A 19,182-nucleotide genomic window follows, 5' to 3' on the forward strand; every position below is an offset into this window, starting at 1 on the left:
ACCTGCTCATTGCTGTGGACTCCAGAACAGCCTCTGTTTCTCTCAATTCTCCTTCTGTTTCAACTGCTACCTTTTGAAAATGGGAAGAAACAAAAACTTTGAAGGAAAAGACCTAAGGACAAGGGGGGGAAGCCACAATTTGGTGATTCGTTGTCAGATCGCATTAGTTGAATTGACGGTTTTCTAGTCTCCCAAAATAAAAATTCTGGAGCTGTGATTCCAGAAGCAGAATACTCATGGCTTAGTATTTACTCCTAATAACCCTAGCTCTAACCCTTCATTGTTTGCAGGAAAAAATACATACTAATCGCCTTTTTCTGGGTGAAACTACCCGATGAGCCATAAATTATAAACTGTAGTCTACCAAAGTGGTCTGTAGCATTGGAGGTTAAAGTTCATTCGCTGAGTAGAGTGGAGTAGTACTCCACAGAAGCCAGGCTGTGTGTTTGAAAAACAAAAACTTAAATTTGCTGAGCTTTTAAGAATCTCATCTTCAAAAGAGAAGGGGGGGGAGCAGGCAGGTAGAAAGACAGGAAGAGAGACCAGCAAGAAGAAAGTACAGTGTGAGATAGCGGAGGCTGGAGGTTTTGTTTTTACAAACCATTTCAAAATAAGCTTTATGACATCACACAAATTTTGCTTCTCTGAACCCTAGTTTGCTCATTCGTAAGATGGAGATGTGCCTCTTGCACAGGGTTACGTGGCATAACATGTCTCAAGTCCCTAATACCATGCTTCCTGTTTCTTACGTTTTACTATTTGTGTCCTTTATTGTATTATTACTTTTGTTTGTTCTCTCACACAAGAGCGTAGCGGAGTCTGCAAATCTTCTAAAGGTGTCGGCAAAGTTTTAGGCGTTACTTTCCTGTGAAAGAGACCTTATTTTGAGGCCCTGCTTGGAAAACTTGTTCAGTAAGCTCAGTGGCATCAGGGGCGAATTGTATGTGACACGGAGAGGTTAAAAAGGGAGTAGCAGGTACTGTTCAAGAGCTGGTGGCACAGTCTAGAATTACATGCCCTCTCTTTTTGCCCTGATCTGACTTTTTACTTGCTACCTCCCCTGACACCTCTTTGCCGCCCCTTCCACACACAGCTGCCCTACCTTTGACCTGCAACCAGAATCTAAAGCGTTACTTGGTTTCTACGTAAGTTAAACACAACAATTGCCGGAGCCAAACTAAGAGTGAAATTCTTCGAATGTGGAACTGAAAGGATCTGCCTTACAACTGTAATGCTGCTGTTGTTGTATATTTGTTAAATAAATTAACACATATTTTTAGTCATCTTTTTTTTTTTACCTTGGTTTGAATTTACATGGGTTCTGATGGGTAACAATGTTATGACCTTGTAACTTAGGAAATAGGAAATGTAAATTAAGAGAAATTAAATATGCTATTATGATACTTTAAATTTTACTTAAGTAATCATGTTTATTGAGCACCTACTATATGCCAGGCACTGTCCTAGGCAGTGAATAAAATAGGCAGGAACTTTGCTTTCAAACAGTACTCAGTTGCTAAACCCATTTCCTTTTCTTTAGGGCATTTTCATTGTCTCTGAATTTGAGAGCTGAAAAGTACCTTAGAGATCTTCTAGTCCAGCCTCTTTCAAATGGAGAACCTGAGCCAGTAGTTCACAGGAGAGTTAAGAGAATTTAGCAGACAATTCCAAGTCATGACAGCAAACTGTAGGGAAACCAGCACAAATTGAGGATTCACTGTATCGTTAGTATCATGAGTGTAGAAAAGTTATAAATTACTACAAGAAGAGTTCACTCGTGGTAGCGTAAATGAAAGATTCCACTATATTATCCTCAAGTTAAAATCAAGTAGTGTCTTTTTTTCTTCTTTAGCACTGTAGAGAAACCAATTTTGTATCGTGTAGTGCCTAAATCTATAAATGGTTTTCTGTGTATAGACTCAGAAGTTTCAGATGCAGTTACGCAGACGATGCTGTTTACGAGTGTCCAGGTAGTAGTGATAGAAATAATGTGTCTTCCTGCCTTAATAGAATCATAGCAGTTCATATCTGGAACTTATACCCCTTAGGTCAAGGGTGAGGACATTGACTCCCAAAGAGGTTAATTGACTTGCCCAAATAAGAGCCAAAAGTAGCAACTTCTATTTAAGCAAGGAGTCAGGGTTGTTTTTGTTTTTTGTTTTGTTTTGTTTTGTTTTGTTTTTGTTTTTGTTTTTTATATTAAGGTCACTATATTTTGATATTCAGATATCCATTTTCATCTTTAAATGACCTAATATTGTCATCAGACTTGCTGAGCGTTGGCCGTATTTTTTTTTTTTAATTAAGACACTGTCTGAGAAATTGACAAAAGACAAAGTCACAGATATTACAACCTGGTCTCTTGGCATTTCTATATTTCTGGTAGTTCATCTCTTATGCTAAAAACATGCAGTCTTCTGTTGCTGGTCATAAATAATTTTTCCCCCATAATAGGTATTGTCTTCTGAGAACTCTGAAGCAATGTCAGACATTGAGGGAAGCTCTCATTGCTGCAGGAAAAGAGATTATATGGCATGGGCGGACAAAAGAAGAGCCTGCGCATTACTGTAGCATTTGTGAGGTAAGTAACCGTTGTCATCCACAGTTGTTTTGTAAAGCCTCTTACCTCTCTACTTTCGGTTTCTCTCCAGTGACTTTTCTTTAAAATGTACGTATACCCATATGTCCTGCAGCTTACTGAATTTGACATTGTGTTCAATCTTGTTATTTTATAAAGCCTCTTACCTCCCTACTTTTTTGGATTCTCTTTAGTTACTTTTATTTGAAATGTGTTTATGCTCTTCTGTCCTGCAGCTTCCTGCAATTGACATTGTGTTCAGGCTTGTTATTTTCTTGTTACTTAGCTATTTCATTAAAATTGAATCTCAGGACATACTGTTTCGGTAACAGTGAATTAATTCTAAAAGTAATTTACAGTGTCCTCTGTCTGAGGGATATTTTAACAAGTGATGATCATCAAGAAGTTTAGTCTTGAGATTTTAAACTGGGAATAATCCAGATGTATGCAGAAGACAGGAAAGTGGATGTAGCTTGGTACAGCTCCGGGCAGATCACTGTTCGCTCTAGTGTAATTCATAAGACATTGGTCAATCTCCTGTGGCCAAGGCTGGCAAGAGAAGCAGAAACCGATATTAATGTGGTACCTGTTCCGAAGGAGCTTACATTCTACTCGGAGAAGACCAATTATAAACAACTAATTGTACATGAGCCTGTGGTGAATGTGAGGTTGGTCTTACTGACTCACGATAACACTGAGGGGGAGGGTGACCTAATTTTCCCTCCTGGTATCGGTGTAAGAGTTCACAAAAGTATTAAAGTTTGAGTCCATCCTTCAAGGATGAGTGAGTGTGACTTCGGTGGGCTAAAAAATGGTGAGAAGTAGAGGTAGAGTGAATGTTATTATGAGGCACGACTTGGGAAATGGAGTGGCTTATTCAGAAAAGGGTTAAGTCGTCCAGTGTGGCTGGCACACAGGCAATGCAAATTCTACTTACAAGTCTAGGTGGTAGGAAGCTTTGCTGAGCATCAGCAACGGTGGGTATGTGTTTCAAAGAGAAATGTGATTGGAGAGAATGGAAATAGGAAGCTATGTTACAGGGGTCTTAATTAAGAGTTGTTATCTTAAGGCCTTCCCTAGATTGTAGTGCGAATATTAAAGAAGGAGAGGAATTCAAAAATATTTAGAGAGTAAAATCCACAAGACAACTCATCAAATGGCAGAAGTGAGGGACAGGTTGAAGAATGCTCACAAATTTTCTAGTTCGGGTCATGAGGTTCACGTTGTTCATTGATAGTAATGGTAAAATGGTGGGTGAATACTGAGATTTTAGTGAACACACTGTTCAAAGAAGACATGAGGTCATGAGAGTATTCTCATTGAATAAATTCATTGAATTTGATTGTATAAATTCAAGGATTTGCCAAAGCCAAGGATATTAGTGATCCATTTCAGACCTTGAAATTCTGTATTCTGACACTGACGTTTATCTGAAATGGTTGAATCCATCAGCTACTCTGATGTTGTATAACTGGCCAAAGTTAAATCTTTGGGAGATCATGGGCACCCGGGTGGCTCAGTTAGGCATCCGGCTCTTGATTTCGGCTCAGGTCCTGATCTCAGAGTCATGAGTTCGAGCCCCACATCAGGCTGTGCACTGGGCGTGGAGCCTGCTTAAGAGTCTCAATCTTCCCCTCCCTCTACTTCCCTCCCACTCGCTCGCTCATGCTCTCTCTCAAAAGTCTTTGGGAGATCAGATAGGTGTGTTATGCCTCAAAAAAAAAAAAAAAAAGTGTATAAGCTTTTCAGAATTTGAGAATGACTCCTATCCCTAACTGTTCTTTCTTATCCCCCCTGAACCTTAGCAATTCATCAGTCTTTCTGTAAAAGGTAGAGGTTATTATTTCTAAAATCATCCGATACTCATGAGCACACGTTTTGCTTGTACTCCTGTTCCCTCACATGAGGCTTATAACTGAATGCTCACCGTCACTGACCTCTTCAGTTTCCTCATCTGTAAAATCAGATTATTCACCACGTAGGGTTTGAGGTTTGTGTGAGCGCTGTGGTATGTTCTGGGGGTACAAAAGTGAGTAAAGCATAGTCTTCATCTGAGGAGCTCAGTCTGTGGGAGAAGACAGTACTCCGTGATGAGCACCGACAAGTAAATGGAAAATAACAATCACTTTCTTCTGGTTGTATGCCAGTGTTTTGGATTCAAAACAAAAATAGGCTGACCTTGATCAGCCTTTGAACTAGGCTTTTGCCAGTGGTTGTAACGAGTGTGTCATTCTCTGAGATCGTTCCCCTACATGTGCCGTGCCACCCATGTCTTTGGGTTTGGTACAGAATATACCTGGCTCTCTTAAAGATTCTCAGACATGACCATGTTTGTCTTAGTACCTACTCTTTTTTTTTATTTAATGTTTATTTACTTTTGAGAGAGAAAGAGAGTGCGAGCAGGGGAAGGGCAGAGAGAGAGAGAGAGAGACAGAGAATCCAAAGCAGGCTCAGGCTCTGAGCTGTCAGCACAGAGCCCAATGCGGGGCTCCAATCCACGGACCGCGAGATCATGACCTGAGCCGAAGTTGGGTGCTTAACCGACTGAGCCACCCAGGCGCCCCTTAGTACCTACTCTTAACCAGAGATCACTGTCCACAATTCCACGTAAAGCAGAATTCTGTGGTTATACCAAAACAGTACAATAAATAAATACCATGATCTCCACTGAATGCTTTTTCTCTTGCATAAAAATAGGTGGAGGTTTTTGATCTGCTCTTTGTCACTAATGAGAGCAATTCTCGAAAGACCTACATAGTGCATTGCCAAGATTGTGCACGAAAAACCAGCGGAAACCTGGAAAATTTTGTGGTGCTAGAACAGTATAAAATGGAGGACCTGATGCAAGTCTATGACCAATTTACATTAGTAAGTGAAATGAACATGTGAGTACATACTTAGCTGGATAGGGAAGCGGCAGTGTTTGTTCTGCCACCTGAAAAGTAGGAGGTAATGGAATATTTAAATTTTCCTTTCACTTGTTGGATACTGCATGAGGAAACAGTCATATCATTCCTTCCAAGTATTTATTCCTATGAACTTGGCGTATTTCATTTTCACTTTTCTTCCTGGGTGAGTCCAAGGCTGAATAATGTCACAGTAATGACATTTTAAAATCTTTCTGTGCTTTTAGAACACTGTCATAGCCTTTGTGTCATTCGATTTCAGTTGATAAAATGTGTACATAGGTTATTAGTGTCCACAAAATGAATCCGTAAGTGTGGTCTTAAATAGACTTCGGCTTTTACAGCTAATTATATTTATTTAAAGTTTTGTCGTTACCAGAACTATTAACCTCCCAGGAATATTTGATGGAGCTTAACTTCCTGGTATGTTACATAACCTTATGAAATTCAAGTATACTTAACAAGTTTTACACAGTTTTTAATGTTAACCAGCAGATGCTTAGGGGGAAGCTTTTTACTCTAGCGTATCAATAGTTTCATGAATAGAAACACAGATATAATTTACGAATTGTTGACTTCCTCCAGTACTTTTCTCTTACATATGTGATCAGAAACTGAATTACTGAAATGTAGCTCCCGTTTTCACTTACATGGTCTTGAAGATCGCTTGAAGAAGACGACAATGCTCTGGAATTCTGTTCAGCAAAATATATGATCTCGTTGAGATAGGTTCTGAAGCGAGCCACTGATGAAATTATAATCCGTGAAATCATTTTCCACAAGCCTTTTTTATTTTGTTTGTTTGGAAGCAGTCTAAAATACGGGCATCCTAATAACTTATCCTAAGAGGTTTTGACTGATTGGCGAAGTACAGAAAAAGGTGGGTGCGCTGAGTAGAGCAGTGGTCTTAGACCCTTAGGAAAATTGCCCAGGTGGGAGAAAGGTAAGGGAAGTTATTCCTTGACATTGTGTAGCAGGCCCTTGAACTTTCTTCAGAACCCTTACTTCGCCTACCTTCAGAGGCCGACTGTGCCTGTAGCCTTGAGCTAGGGAACACCGTTAACAGTGCGAATACCAAAGTAACGTCCCTTTTATTTGCAGGCTCCTCCATTACCATCCTCCTCATCTTGATAGTGTTCCATGGACGTTAAATGAGACCTTTTCTGCTATTCAGGAAGTAACTCAGTTCTGCACCACTGGTTTTTGTAGCTATCTCGTAAGGCTGCTGGCTGAAAACTGTGTCTATGCAACCTTCCCAGTGCGGAGTGTCACCCAACTGGACAGGGGAGAGCACTGCTCCTACTCCGGGACTCTCCTGAAGCTGATCAGCTATACTTCAGAGAAAAAAGAATAATAAATTCCATGTTTTGTATATATCTGACAAAACTGGCAAAATCATACAGACTACTGACTTGAAAACGACCTCTTTTATATTTCTCTATTTCTGGGCTGACGAATTGGTTTTCATCTATCTTTTCCCCTTCAGAATTTTCCTTGGAAAAAAAAAAAAAACAACTAGCCTAGCTGGTCATTTCTTTGTAAGGTAGTTAGCAATTTTAAGTCTTTCTTTGGTCAACTTTTTTTTAATGTGAAAAGTTAGGTAAGGAACTTTTTTACTGCTTTTATGTTTTTTCTGTCTTGTTTTGAAACCATGACGGTTATTACACTTTTGGTTCCTAAATAAAAATGTTTAAAAAATTAACAGCCAAGTCACAAAGATAATGGATTGCACATAGACTAAGGAATAAACTTCAGATTTGTGATTTTTGTTTCTAATCTTGATGTAAATTTACACTATTTATAAATACATATTTATTGCTTGAAAATATTTGTGAATGGAATGCTGTTATTTTTTCCAGATTTACCTGCCATTGAAATTTTAAGGAGTTCTGTAATTTCAAACACTACTCCTATTACATTTTCTATGTGTAAATAAAACTGCTTAGCATTGTACAGAAACTTTTATTAAAATTGTTTAATGTTTAAAGAGTTTTCTATTGTTTGAGTTTTAAAAAGACTTTATGTACAGTGCCCAGTTTTTGTTCATTTTTCAAATCTGATTATATATATTTTATATATACTTCTGTATGTATATATAATATATATAGAAATCTGGATATATATGTATAAAGATTTAGAACTTAAATTTTTCTCGTTTTAAGTTTCACATCTATGGTAGATTTTTGAGGTGTCTACTGTAAAGTATTGCTTACAAAAGTATGATTATTTTTAAAGAAATATATATGGTATGTATCTTCAAGACCCAAAATGTCAGACTGGTTTATTGTGAAGTTGCAAATTACTGCAATGACAGACCAATAAACACTTGTGGCCAAAACATAGTATAATAGTAGAAAACAAATAGTGATTGAACTTCAGATTTTAAAGGGAATGTGACGTGGGCTTGATAAATCTTGTACATCACTAAGCAGAGTTTTATATGGAAAAAAGGTTCAGATAAGGGCTCTATTTTAGAATGCAAATAAATTAAAAGAGACTTATTTTTTAATGTTAGGCAGTTTTAAATTTCATGCTTTCCTGCTTGCATGACGTGATTGGGGTGGTGGGGGGAGAGTCTACAAATCCACATCACTGGTAAAATATAGCCAGCAATATTACCATCAACAGGTCCCTTCTAATGGACAACAATAGGATTTCGTTTTGTAACAATGGCACCTTGCATTTGGCACATACTCTCTTTTTATCAGATTTTTCCGGGAAGCTTTGGTGAAGAAGCATAGAGAATGGTATAAATGAAGTTCTATTTATGACTAAAGAGAATTTATAATCCTATCTGGGGAAATGCTGTGCTGATTGCATTAATCAAGTATTCTTGTTCAGATAGTTTTGGAGTACGTTGTCCTCCTGGAAACAGTTCGAAGGCTTGAAAGCATGGAGATATTTTATTTAATTAGTTAATTTAGTAAATATTGAATATCTACTAGCAGCAATCATCTCTTATTTATAATTTCAGAAGGAAATAATTACAAATCTATTTTAGTTAAGGAGCAAGAGTGCTTGTCTAAGTGCTGCTTAGGATGTGTAACCACAATATTTTTGAAGTAACTCAAGGCAGACATTTCTGTAAATAAAAGTTGCAAGCCACTATCCAGAAGCAAAGGTTCTAAGAATGCTAAAGCTATGCCCTAAATGCTACTTAAACAGTTCTAGTTTATCTTGCTGACACGGTGTCTTATTTTCTCTGGTTTTATCAAGATACTTTATTGCCGAGATGAATATACGTTGTCTGACATTTAGGAATACTTTAGTGCTGTTTCATCGATACACACGTGGAAGTTCTATGTCAAAAATAACACTTGCCCAGCTTAGTCCTTAGTCTTTGAATGGGTAAGAGCATAGGAGAGAGAAATCAAATGTATCGTTACTCTGAAGTATAAACTAGATAGACAAAGTCTTGTGTAAACTGCTTTCTTTTCATCAATTGAATATCCTTTATTATAATTTATATTTTTCATATTTCAGAAGAAATAGAGGAATTTTTTTTCTTGTTACTGCTCTGTGTATAGGTAAATCCCGTTAAAAGCACACTTTATCCAGATGCCTTAATAATGAAATAAGTTTGCATCGTAATGCACACACATTGTTTAGAGAAAGAAGCTAACTACAAAACGTACAAAGAAGCAGATGTTGACCCAGATAGTGGGAACTGAATCATATTCTCTCACTGTCACCAGTTAAATAGGAAATCGTACACCATCGGTAGAGCAGTTCAACTTGCTTTACCTATTTATATGTTAAATCAATTAAAAATTGGCTTCTTCGCTTGGAAATAAAAGCTCAGGTTTTAAAAGTAGTAAATTAACAGAACCTTCATTCACATTTTCAACTGAAATGTAAGATCGCATGATGCTATGAATTTAACTTAAATGAAGTGTCTGCTTCTCAGAACCTAGTCGTTAAATCTTTATTGTCGTGTATATTTTCATTTAGTATTACTCACTTAGCATCTCCTAAAAAGCAAACCTAGGATGTAATCCCTGTCCTCTGCCCTCCACACACACATCTATATGGGAGACGCATGTAATCTATCAGGCAAACCCTAGAACAGGTGACAAGAAGGGTGAGTAATATTGGGGCCTACATTTCAGTGGGGTTTACATCATCACACCCTCCTGAGCCAAGAGGGTTTGGGAACTTTGGCTAAGGAGTGGGAGGAGTGCTAACAGACAACTGGAAAGGGCAGGAAAGCTCCGAGATGTTGGAAAGCTGCCTCTGCCATGAGAGGTGTTGACACTTTGCCCTGTAGTTAATACGGGACCGTCCATGAGATTTAAACAAAAAAAACAGCACTGGATTTGCTGTCGTCTTCCTACCTGCTTTAACACACTCCCTCTAATCCTGTACATTGCTGCCGGAGGGAGATCTCCAAAGCAGAGAAATCCAAGGAAGAGAGGATTTGGATTTGAACTTGGGATGTTGTAAGGTTGGGAATAAGAGCACAGATGGGGAAGACCAAAAGTAAATAGGAAATCACCGAAGGGTGGTTCTAGAGGCAGAAGATCATGAACTACTTGTAGGGCATCTAAGTAGTTGGAATTAGGAGAGGCCTGGACTGGAACCGTGTATCTGCTGTTCATTGAGGTGGTGCTCAGAACCAGAAGAGAGAAGATTACCCAGGAACTGGTGAGGAGAGGTAGACCAGATACCGCCAAGGAATGTCAGCGTATGAGAGAACAGGGGATTGCAAAGGAGGAGAAAGCTAAACCGCCCGAGCGGTGGTAGACAAACGAGCTTTTGAAAAATAACCACACCATACTGCAAAGAGGAGAGTGAAAGGGATTTTTTCCGGGTCGGCACAAGATGGTTGGCGACACTTGCCAGAGCACCCTCAGTGGAGCAAGCACCTAAATTGCCGTGGATGGAAGAAGGTCTTGAATTTGGAGGTTGATGGACTTGTCCGTTTGGTCTTTCCAGGACCCCTCAGTTTGAGATTATATTGGTCTCTGGTGAACAGCAAACAGATCACCGATTTTACATATTTTGTCTCATTGTCCTGGAGTGCTTTGCACAGTCATAGCGTTGTACATATATATCGTGAAGCAACCCGTGTAGTGTTTTGTTTTTGAAAGGAAGACCTACTTTTTTTTTAGTTGAACGGGGAAATAAGGATGGTATTTCGTTTAATTTTTTTTTCAATGTTTATTTCGAGACCGTGAAGGAGGGGCAGAGAGAAGGAGAAAGAATCCCAGGCAGCCTCCAACACGGGGCTCGGGCTCACGAACTGGGAGATCCTGACCTGAGCTGAAATCAAGAGTCAGATGCTTACCCGACTGAACCACCCAGGGACCCCAAGGAGGGTAATTTTTTAGCGTGGCCTACAGATGCCTATCATTTACCGACTACTTGTGTATTCTTTTTAGTCCTCACGGTGACCCTCTGAGTTAGGTACTCTTGTATCCCCATCTTACAGATAAGTAAACTGAGAGCTCCCATAACTTTCCCCAAGGTTTGTGGTCATTAAGTGTTCCAACTGTGGTAGTGATCCGACTCCAGAGAAGTGCTCGCTATTTATTCTACCTCCCACTGCAGAGAACTAGGAATCGCTGAGCACTTACTCTGTAGTCATACTTGAAAGAGACTTTTCATTTTGAGTATTTAACAAGAGAAAGATGTCTTTAAATGTGGTAACCTGTAATCGGGCCAACCATTTCGTTTGTAGTCCAAACCAGAATGCTTTTGAGATCAAAAAGGTGCACAATTGCTAATTCTTGGGACAGGGCAGTAGCCATAAATTGGGCTCCCCTGGCAAGCTGGGATGTATGGCCTAGTGTTTAAGCCGGTCTTCAGAAGAAGCATTTGGGAGTAGTCTTCCCAACGTCCTACTCCTAGATTTTTGCACTCTTAGAAAGGAAGCATGGATTTATGCTGCACTAGGGCCCACAGTGGTGGCTGCAAAAGACGACACGTTATCAGGAAGATACAAGCAATGGATTTTAGGAAATGGAAACGATAGAGGAAAGGGACGGTCCCGTTAAGTCTTAGTGATGTCTACTGAGTGGTTCCATCCTAAAGTCAAATAATGGCACTTCAGGAAACTGTGACAAAATGTATAAATAGAATATTTTCGGTATAATGATGAGTAGGCATTTTTTCTATACACGATCTACCACTTACCAGTCTATTTTAGGTGAGAATCTGATTTAACATATCCAACACATGATTTTCAAGTGTGCCAACCTCAGATTAAAGGTATGGTTGGCACAAGGTAATAACCTGAACCACACGTACTCCCCCGAATGTGCAAATACAACACCTGTTGAGTGTAAGGGGAGAGAAAGGAGGAGAAAGCAAACACTGATTTTGCAGGCGTATGTAGTTAATTGTAGCTAAGCATTCTTTAGCGCTCCACGTTGTGTGGAATAATACATTTGGCAGAGTGAAAAGTAGCGGAGAATGTTATCTTTAGAAAACTTGATATATGTGATCTAAATGTCATTATCTTTCATTAAATGTATTCGGATGCAAATTTTGAGATGTGTGCACATGGAAAGGATTCTATGTCTAATAAATGGAAGTCAGTACTCAACTCTATGATCAACAAGATTTTCTGGGTTAAGGTACTGAAAATAATTGGTGGGAGGGGGGGAAGTTCAAAAAGATATGCAATTCTGACGCATCAGAAATTTCAGTAAAAAGGAAAAACTAGGAAGTGCCAAAGATTGGGCAATACACGTGTCTACAAAACCTGGGTAGCTTTTTGTCTTTAGGTTTATTTATTTATTTTGAGACAGCTTGAGTAGGGGGAGGGGCAGGGGCGGGCGGAATCTCGAGCAGGCTCCACACCATCAGCGCAGAGCCCAACGCAGGGCTCGAACTCAACGATCTGTGAGATTATGACCTGAGCCGAAACCAAGAGTGGGACTGAGCCACCCAGGCACCCCAAACCTGGGTAGTTTTTAAATCTTGATCAACCTACAAATTATCCTGCCATAAATCATTCTAAATCAGATGGGGCTTGTAGTCCACGAATTAGAATTCCTCTGTAAGACTCGGTTCCTCCAGATAAGGCCGGTCTCCTCAAAAGTTCCACGAGTAAGAACCCAAGGAGCTGTGTGTGAGCAGTGGGTAATCTGCCAGTTAACACTGAAGTGCGATGCTGGAACTTTTAGGCTTGCTTCAGGCTCCATCTAGCCCCCTCCATCCCTCCCTCCCTTTATTTCGACCTTTATTTTCAAACTCTATAGCATTTACATAGTCTTGTTCCCATCCCTTTAAGCACCTTCAAATTGTCTCCACTCACCACCTGTAGGTAACCATTCTTAATTCATCAGCTCCTATCTTCTGTGTTTCTTTCCCCAGAAGTAAATAAATTGGTATGTAGAGTCTTACCTCCCTTCTTGTATACCCAAGATGTAGCAGGATGTGTACATATTTTGGCACCTTGACTTTTCTCCACTGAATATATCTTAAAAATCATTATCAATTCATGGGGATCCATTGTTTGTATGTATCATCTCCCAACGATGGGATATTTGGGGAGTGTTTCCAATCTTTTGCTATTTCAAATAATGTCTCAATGACTTTATGCATATGTGGTTTTGTATTTGTGGAGGTATGTATCTTCAGAGTAAAATGGTAGATTACTGAGCCACAAGTTAAGTGCATATAGTCTTGCTTGATGTTGCCCTCCATAGCTCTTCTGTGTTGCACTCACCCTGGAAATGCACGAACAAGACTATTTCTCCTACGGCCTTGCCAACAGACTGTATTGTGGAGCATTTGGAAGTTTTGCAAATACAGTAGGTGAAAATGGAATCGTGGCAGAGTTAATTTGCATTTCTTTAATGACTAAGGTTGAGCAATTTTCCATATATTTAAGGGCTATTTGCCTAGTTTTAAAAACCTGAATTTTTTTTTTTTTTTGAGATATGGTTATTACCTACAGTAAGCTGAACAGATCTTGAATGTACAGTTTGGTGAGTTTTGGCAAACGTGTCCATTATACCCCAGTCAAGAATAACGCACTGTCGTTACCCTAGAAAGTTCTCTTGTGTCCTTTTCCATTCCATCCTCTTCCTCCCTTGCTGCTGCCCCGGACCCCGGGCAACCACTTTTCTGATTTCTATCCCCATAGATGAATTTTACTGTCTTTAAACTTCATGAAAATGGAAGTGTGCAAGAGGTATTTTTTTATTTGACTTGTTTCACTGAACATGTTTTTGAAATCCATCCGTGTTGACGAGTGTATCAGTAGTTCCTTCTTTTTTATTGTTAAGTGGCATTTTATTGTATGAATGTAACACAGTGTGTTTAACCATTCTGCTGATCGGCATTTGGGTTGTTTCCACATCCTCAGAGACACTTATTGTTGCTAGTTTTCAAAAGTTCAGCTGTTCTAGTTGGCGTGTGGTATCTGATTGCAGTTATAATTTGCATTTCTGTGATGACCAATGTTGAGTGTCTTTGCATGTGTATAGTGACCATCCGTATCTCTGTTATGAAGAGATAAGATTTTGCTCTTTTCAATTGGAGTTGTCTTTTCGTTATTGATTCGTGGAGGTTTCCTTGTGTGATCTGCTTACAAGGCATTGGTCAGATATTCGTACTACAAATATTTTTCCCAACCTGTGATTTGCCTTTTCAATTTTCTTAACGGTGTCTTGATGAGTAGACGTTCTGAATTTTGATAGAGTCCGAGTGTACCAATTTTTGTATGTTTAGTGTTTTCTGTGTGCTGTCTGGGAAATCTTTGCCCAACCTTGGTCTCAAAGACACTCCTATGTTTTCTACTAGGGGTAGGGGCCTTGTAGTTTTACATTTAGGTCTGTAAATCGTCTCAACTTAGTGTTTGTGTTCTCTGAAGTCTTTCAGTCAGGGAGTGTACATTTTCCAATTTAGTTATTCTTTCTCCAAGTGGATTTGGCTATTCTAGATCTTTGGCATTTCTAGATGAATTGTAGAATTAGCTTGCCATTTGCTACCAGAAAGCCCTGTTGGAATTTTGACTGAGATTACGTTGAATCCGGAGATCAATTTGTGGAGAGTTGACATCTTGGTAGTACTGAGCTTTCTGGCCCATGAGAAAGGCCTATTTCGCCATTGATTCAGATCTGTATTTTCTCTCACTGTTTTGTAGTTTTTGGTAAACAGGCCTTCACAGCCCTAAGTATTTGATATGTTTGATGCTATTGTGCATTGTACATTTTAAAAATTTTAAGGTCTAAGTTTTTTGTGTGACTAGCATGGTTGTGTCCTGCCTAACTTGCTAGGCTCATTTATTAGTTCTAGTAGCTTTCTGTAGATTCCTTGGGATTTTCCGCATAAATAATTTATGTGATCTGTGAATAAAGACAGTTTTACTGCTTCCTTCCCAACGGCTACCCATGCCTTCTTTTTTTTCTTTTTCTATCCTTTTTGCACTGGCTTGAACCTCCAGTACAATTGAAGTGGTCAGAACAGATGCCTGTTCCCAGTTTTAGGAGAAAGTCGGTATGATGTTAACTGAAGGTTTTTCATAGATGGATGTTCCTGTCCGTTTCTGTTGCTAGTTTGCTGAAATTTTTAAAATCAGGGATGTATGTTGAATCTTACACTCCTGAGATAAAGCCCACTTGTTCATGAGGTTGGATTACCTTACGTATTGTGGGATTATACGTTGTTGCCAAAAGGTTGCCGAGAATTTTTGCATCTGTGTTCGTGAGGTCTTATTATCAGAGTAATATTGGCCTCAGAGAATGGGTTGGGAAGTATTCTCTCTCTTCAGTTTTCTCAAAGAGTTTGTGTCGAATTGGTATTATTTCTTCCTAAAAATGTGTGATGGAATTCATCAATAAGGCCACGTGGGCCTGGAAGTTTTGGGGTTTTTTGGGGAAAGTTTTTAGCTACACAATCAATTTCTTTAATATATATATAGGCTGCTCAGATGATCTATTTTGTCTGGAGCGAGCTTTGGTAGTTTGTATCTTTCAAGTCATTTATCCTTTTAACATTTGTGAAACCTGTAGTTCTGTGTTATTCCTGATATTAGTGAATTGGGTCTCCCCACCCTTATCGCTCTGGCTAAAGGTTTACAAATATTTTTGATCTTCTCAAATAGCCAGTTTGTGATTTCATTGATGTTCCCTATTGTATTTCTGGTTTTTGCCATTGATTTTCTCTCTCATCTTTATTATTTTTCTTCCTTCTGCTTCCTTCGGGCTTCTTTAGCTGCTTTCCTTCTCGTTTCGTTAGGTGGAAGCCGAGTCATTGATTTGAGACATTTTCTAGTGTAGGCATTTAGTCCTATAAATTTCCATCCACTGGATGCTTTCGCTATGTGTGTAGCCCCCCCTCCCCCCCCCCCCCCCGCCCCAAGACCAGCCTCAGGCTTGCTGATTCACTATCAGGAGTCACAGGGCTTAGAAACTGTTTTATGCATGGTTACAGTTTATTACACTGAAAGGTACAGATGAAAATCACCAAAGAGAAAAGGCACATAGGGAGAAGTAGAGGGGGAAAACCAGGCTCAAGCTTCCAGGTGTCCCCTCCCAGTGGAGTTTCACAAGACATGCTGAATTCTTTGGGCAACAATACGTGACGGCGAAGTGTTGCCAACCAGGTCAGCTCCAGGATTTTTATTGGGAGTCAGCACCTGCATGAGCAACCTCAGCTAGTCAAGACTCCAGACCTCTCAGAGCAAATGCAGAGGTGTTCACTATAAATCACAGCGGCAGCGTAAACTATCTGGTCAAAGTGGAACAGAATGGCCAAAGAACTCAGACATACAAAAATACTCGTAACAAGACAGAACATTCCAAGGCTCAGTTTTTAGTTCCCAGGAAGTAGCCAAGAGGTTTTTCTTGGTAATGTGCGGGATTTGATCAACCCAGGCCTACTGACTTAACCTTTTCCTGTATAAGGTGCCTTCGATACACTTGGATAGAATATATTTTCATCTTCATTCATTTCAAAATACTTTCCGATTTCCCCTTTGGTTTCTTCTTTCATACAGGGTTTTGTTTTGGGGGTTTTTTTGGTTTTTTTTTTTGTTTTTTTTTTTTTAAGTGTATTCTTCCCACTGTTTGGAGCTTTTCAAGATATTTTTTCTTGTTAGTTTCTAATTTAATTCCATTGTAACCGGAGACTATATTGTGTGTGTCTTGAATCCTTTTAACCTTACTGAGTCTGTTTTAGGGTCAGGACTGTGGCCCTTGGTAAATGAGTTACATGTGCTTGAAGAGAATGTGTACTCTGCCGTCGAATGGAATGTTCTGTGACAGGACAAGTGTTATTCGAGTCTATTTCTATACTGACTTTCTCTCTGGTGGTTCTATCCATTACCGAGAGAGTGGTGCCGATCTCTACAACCAAAATTGTGGATTTGTCTGTTTTTCCATGCATTTCTCTCGGATTTTACTTCACGTGTTCTGATGAATTGACCCCTTTATTATAATGAGATGACTTTCTTCATTCCTGGTAATATTCTTTGTTCGGCAATCTATTTTGATATTAATGTAACCACTCCAGCTTTTTTTTTTTTTGAGACAGAGAAAGCATGAATGGAGGAGGGGCAGAGAGGGAGGGGGAGAGAGAATCCCAAGCAGGCTCTCCACTCTTAGCATGGAGCCCAGTGCAGGGCTCAAACTCACCAACCATGAGATCATGACCTGAGCTGAAGTCGGCAGCTCAACCCACTGAGCCAGCTTTTCTTCGTTAGTGTTAGAATGCTGTAATTTTTTATTCTTTCACTTTTAACCTTTGTATAAGGTTTCAGTAACATACTGTTTAATCTTGCCTTTTCATCAGTTTGATAATCTCTGTCCTTTACCTGGAGTAGGTATTACTTTCCTATTGCTGCTATCACAAAGTAGGACAGATGTACTGGCTTAAAACAACACACATTTATTATCTTATGCCTCTGTAGGTCAGGAGTCTGGTATGAGTTCCCCAGATTAAATCAAAGTGTCTGCAGACTGCATTCCTTTCTGGAGACCCTAGGGGGAAAATCCTTTTCCTGCTCGTTCGGGTACTTGACAAAATTCAGTTCCTTGTGGTTGTAGGACCGAGGTTCCCATTTTCTTGCTGGCTGTAAACCTGAAAGCTGTTTCCAGCTTCTAGAATTTGCTGCATTCCTTGCCTCATGGCCCCCTTCCTCCGTCTTCAGAGCTGGCAATGACAGGTTGAGTCCTTACGTCACATTTCTCTTGTCACGTCTCTCTTTTTCTTTCTCATCTCGCTGACGCAGCCGGGAAAGCTTCTCTGCTTTTAAGGACTCTGACATTGGGCTCATCTGGATAGTCCAGGATAATGTTCTGTCTCAAATCCATGCCCTTAATCACCTCAGCAAAGTCCCTTTTGCCATGTAAGATAATATATTCAAAGGGTCTAGGGTGGGGGTATCTTGGGCGGGGAGAGCCATTCTTCTGCTTACCAAGGGTTGTCTAGACCATTTTATTTAGTTATGCTCCGTGGGATGGGATGGTTCGGTTTAAATCTACCTTGCTCTTTATTTTTCATTTGTACCAGCTGTGTTCTGTTCTCTTTTTCTGTCTTTAGACTGAATGTTTTTTGTGATTCTATTTTATCCTTTGTTGGTTTATTATAGCTCTTTGTTGTGTGTGTGTGTGTGTGTGTGTGTGTGCTTTGTTTTTTTTTTTTCTTCTAGAGAGACAGAGACACAGGGAGAAAGAGAATCTCAAACAGGCTCCACGCTCAGCACAGAGCCCAGCGTGAGGTGCAGTCCCACAACCCCGAGATCATGACCTGAGCCGAAATCACGCGTCCGATGCTCAACTCACTGAGCCACCTAGGCGCCCCTTTGTTGTTTTTAATAGTTGCTTTAGGGTTTGTGTTCTATATCTTACCATGGTCTACCTTCACATGACATCACACTAGTTTACATATATTGTAGTTTTAATGACCTACTATTTTTGTCATATATTTTCGATCTACATATATCGTAAACATCATATACATTGTTATAAGTTTTCTCTGGCTGCTTTAATTTTTTCCCCCTGGTTTTAAGCAATGTGATTATGAATATCTTGGTATAATTTTCTTTTTGTATCTTTGGCTTGGCGTTCTTTGAGTATCCGAAATCTGTGGAATTACAGTTTTCATCAAATTTGGAAAATTTTGGCCATTATTTCTTCAAGTATTGTTTTTTGAATCCTCCAATTGTGAATATGTTAGGCTGCTTGAAATTGTCCCATAGCTCACTGATCATCTGTTGAATTAAAAAAATTTTTTTTAATGTGTATTTATTTTTGAGAGAGAGAGAACGAGTGGGTGAAGGGCAGAGAGAGAGAGACAGAAGCAGGCCCTGCGCTGACAGCAGAGAACCCAATGTAGGGCTTGAACTCAACAAACCACGAGATCATGACCCGAACCAAAGTTGGATGGTTAGCCGACTGAGCCACCCAGGCACCCCTAAAATTTCTTTATTTCTGGGTTTCGTATTCGATTGATTTTATTGTTCTGTCTTTGATTTCAGTAAACTTCAGTTCCACAGTGTCTAATTTGCTCTTAATCGCCTCTGATATTTTTGTTTTCATCTCAGACATTGTAATTCTTATCTCTGGAAGTTTGATATGGATCTCGTTGGTATCCTCCTGCTTTCCTCTCCCTGCTTGAACATAGGAAATACAGTTTAATAACTCTTTCAATGTCTTTGTCTACTCATTCTGTTACCTGTATCACTTCTAGGTTTATTCTGATTGATTTTTCTTTTAATTGTGGGTCATGTTTTCCTGTTTCTTT

At 39.5% G+C, this 19,182-nt stretch overlaps 1 protein-coding gene across 11 annotated transcripts in view; it reads left to right on the top strand.

Annotated features, from left to right (window-relative positions):
* KDM6A (lysine demethylase 6A) overlaps positions 1 to 7,826 on the top strand; it is a 210,330-nt gene extending 202,504 nt beyond the window's left edge. For 6 of the 11 annotated variants that reach the window (XM_030306225.1, XM_030306228.1, XM_030306227.1 and 3 more), the window contains 3 exons: positions 2,455 to 2,581; positions 5,276 to 5,446; positions 6,586 to 7,471. In XM_030306225.1, coding sequence (XP_030162085.1) covers positions 2,455 to 2,581; positions 5,276 to 5,446; positions 6,586 to 6,615 — 328 coding nt within the window. In that variant the 3' untranslated portion in view covers positions 6,616 to 7,471. Of the gene's footprint in view, positions 1 to 2,454; positions 2,582 to 5,275 lie in introns of those variants that run through there. The other 5 variants (XR_003966785.1, XM_030306226.1, XM_030306229.1 and 2 more) reach the window with 5 other exon arrangements.
* The last annotated feature ends 11,356 nt before the right edge of the window (positions 7,827 to 19,182 follow it).

The sequence above is a fragment of the Lynx canadensis genome, chromosome X (assembly GCF_007474595.2).
Source record: "Lynx canadensis isolate LIC74 chromosome X, mLynCan4.pri.v2, whole genome shotgun sequence".
In the NCBI taxonomy this organism is placed as follows: Eukaryota; Metazoa; Chordata; class Mammalia; order Carnivora; family Felidae; genus Lynx; species Lynx canadensis.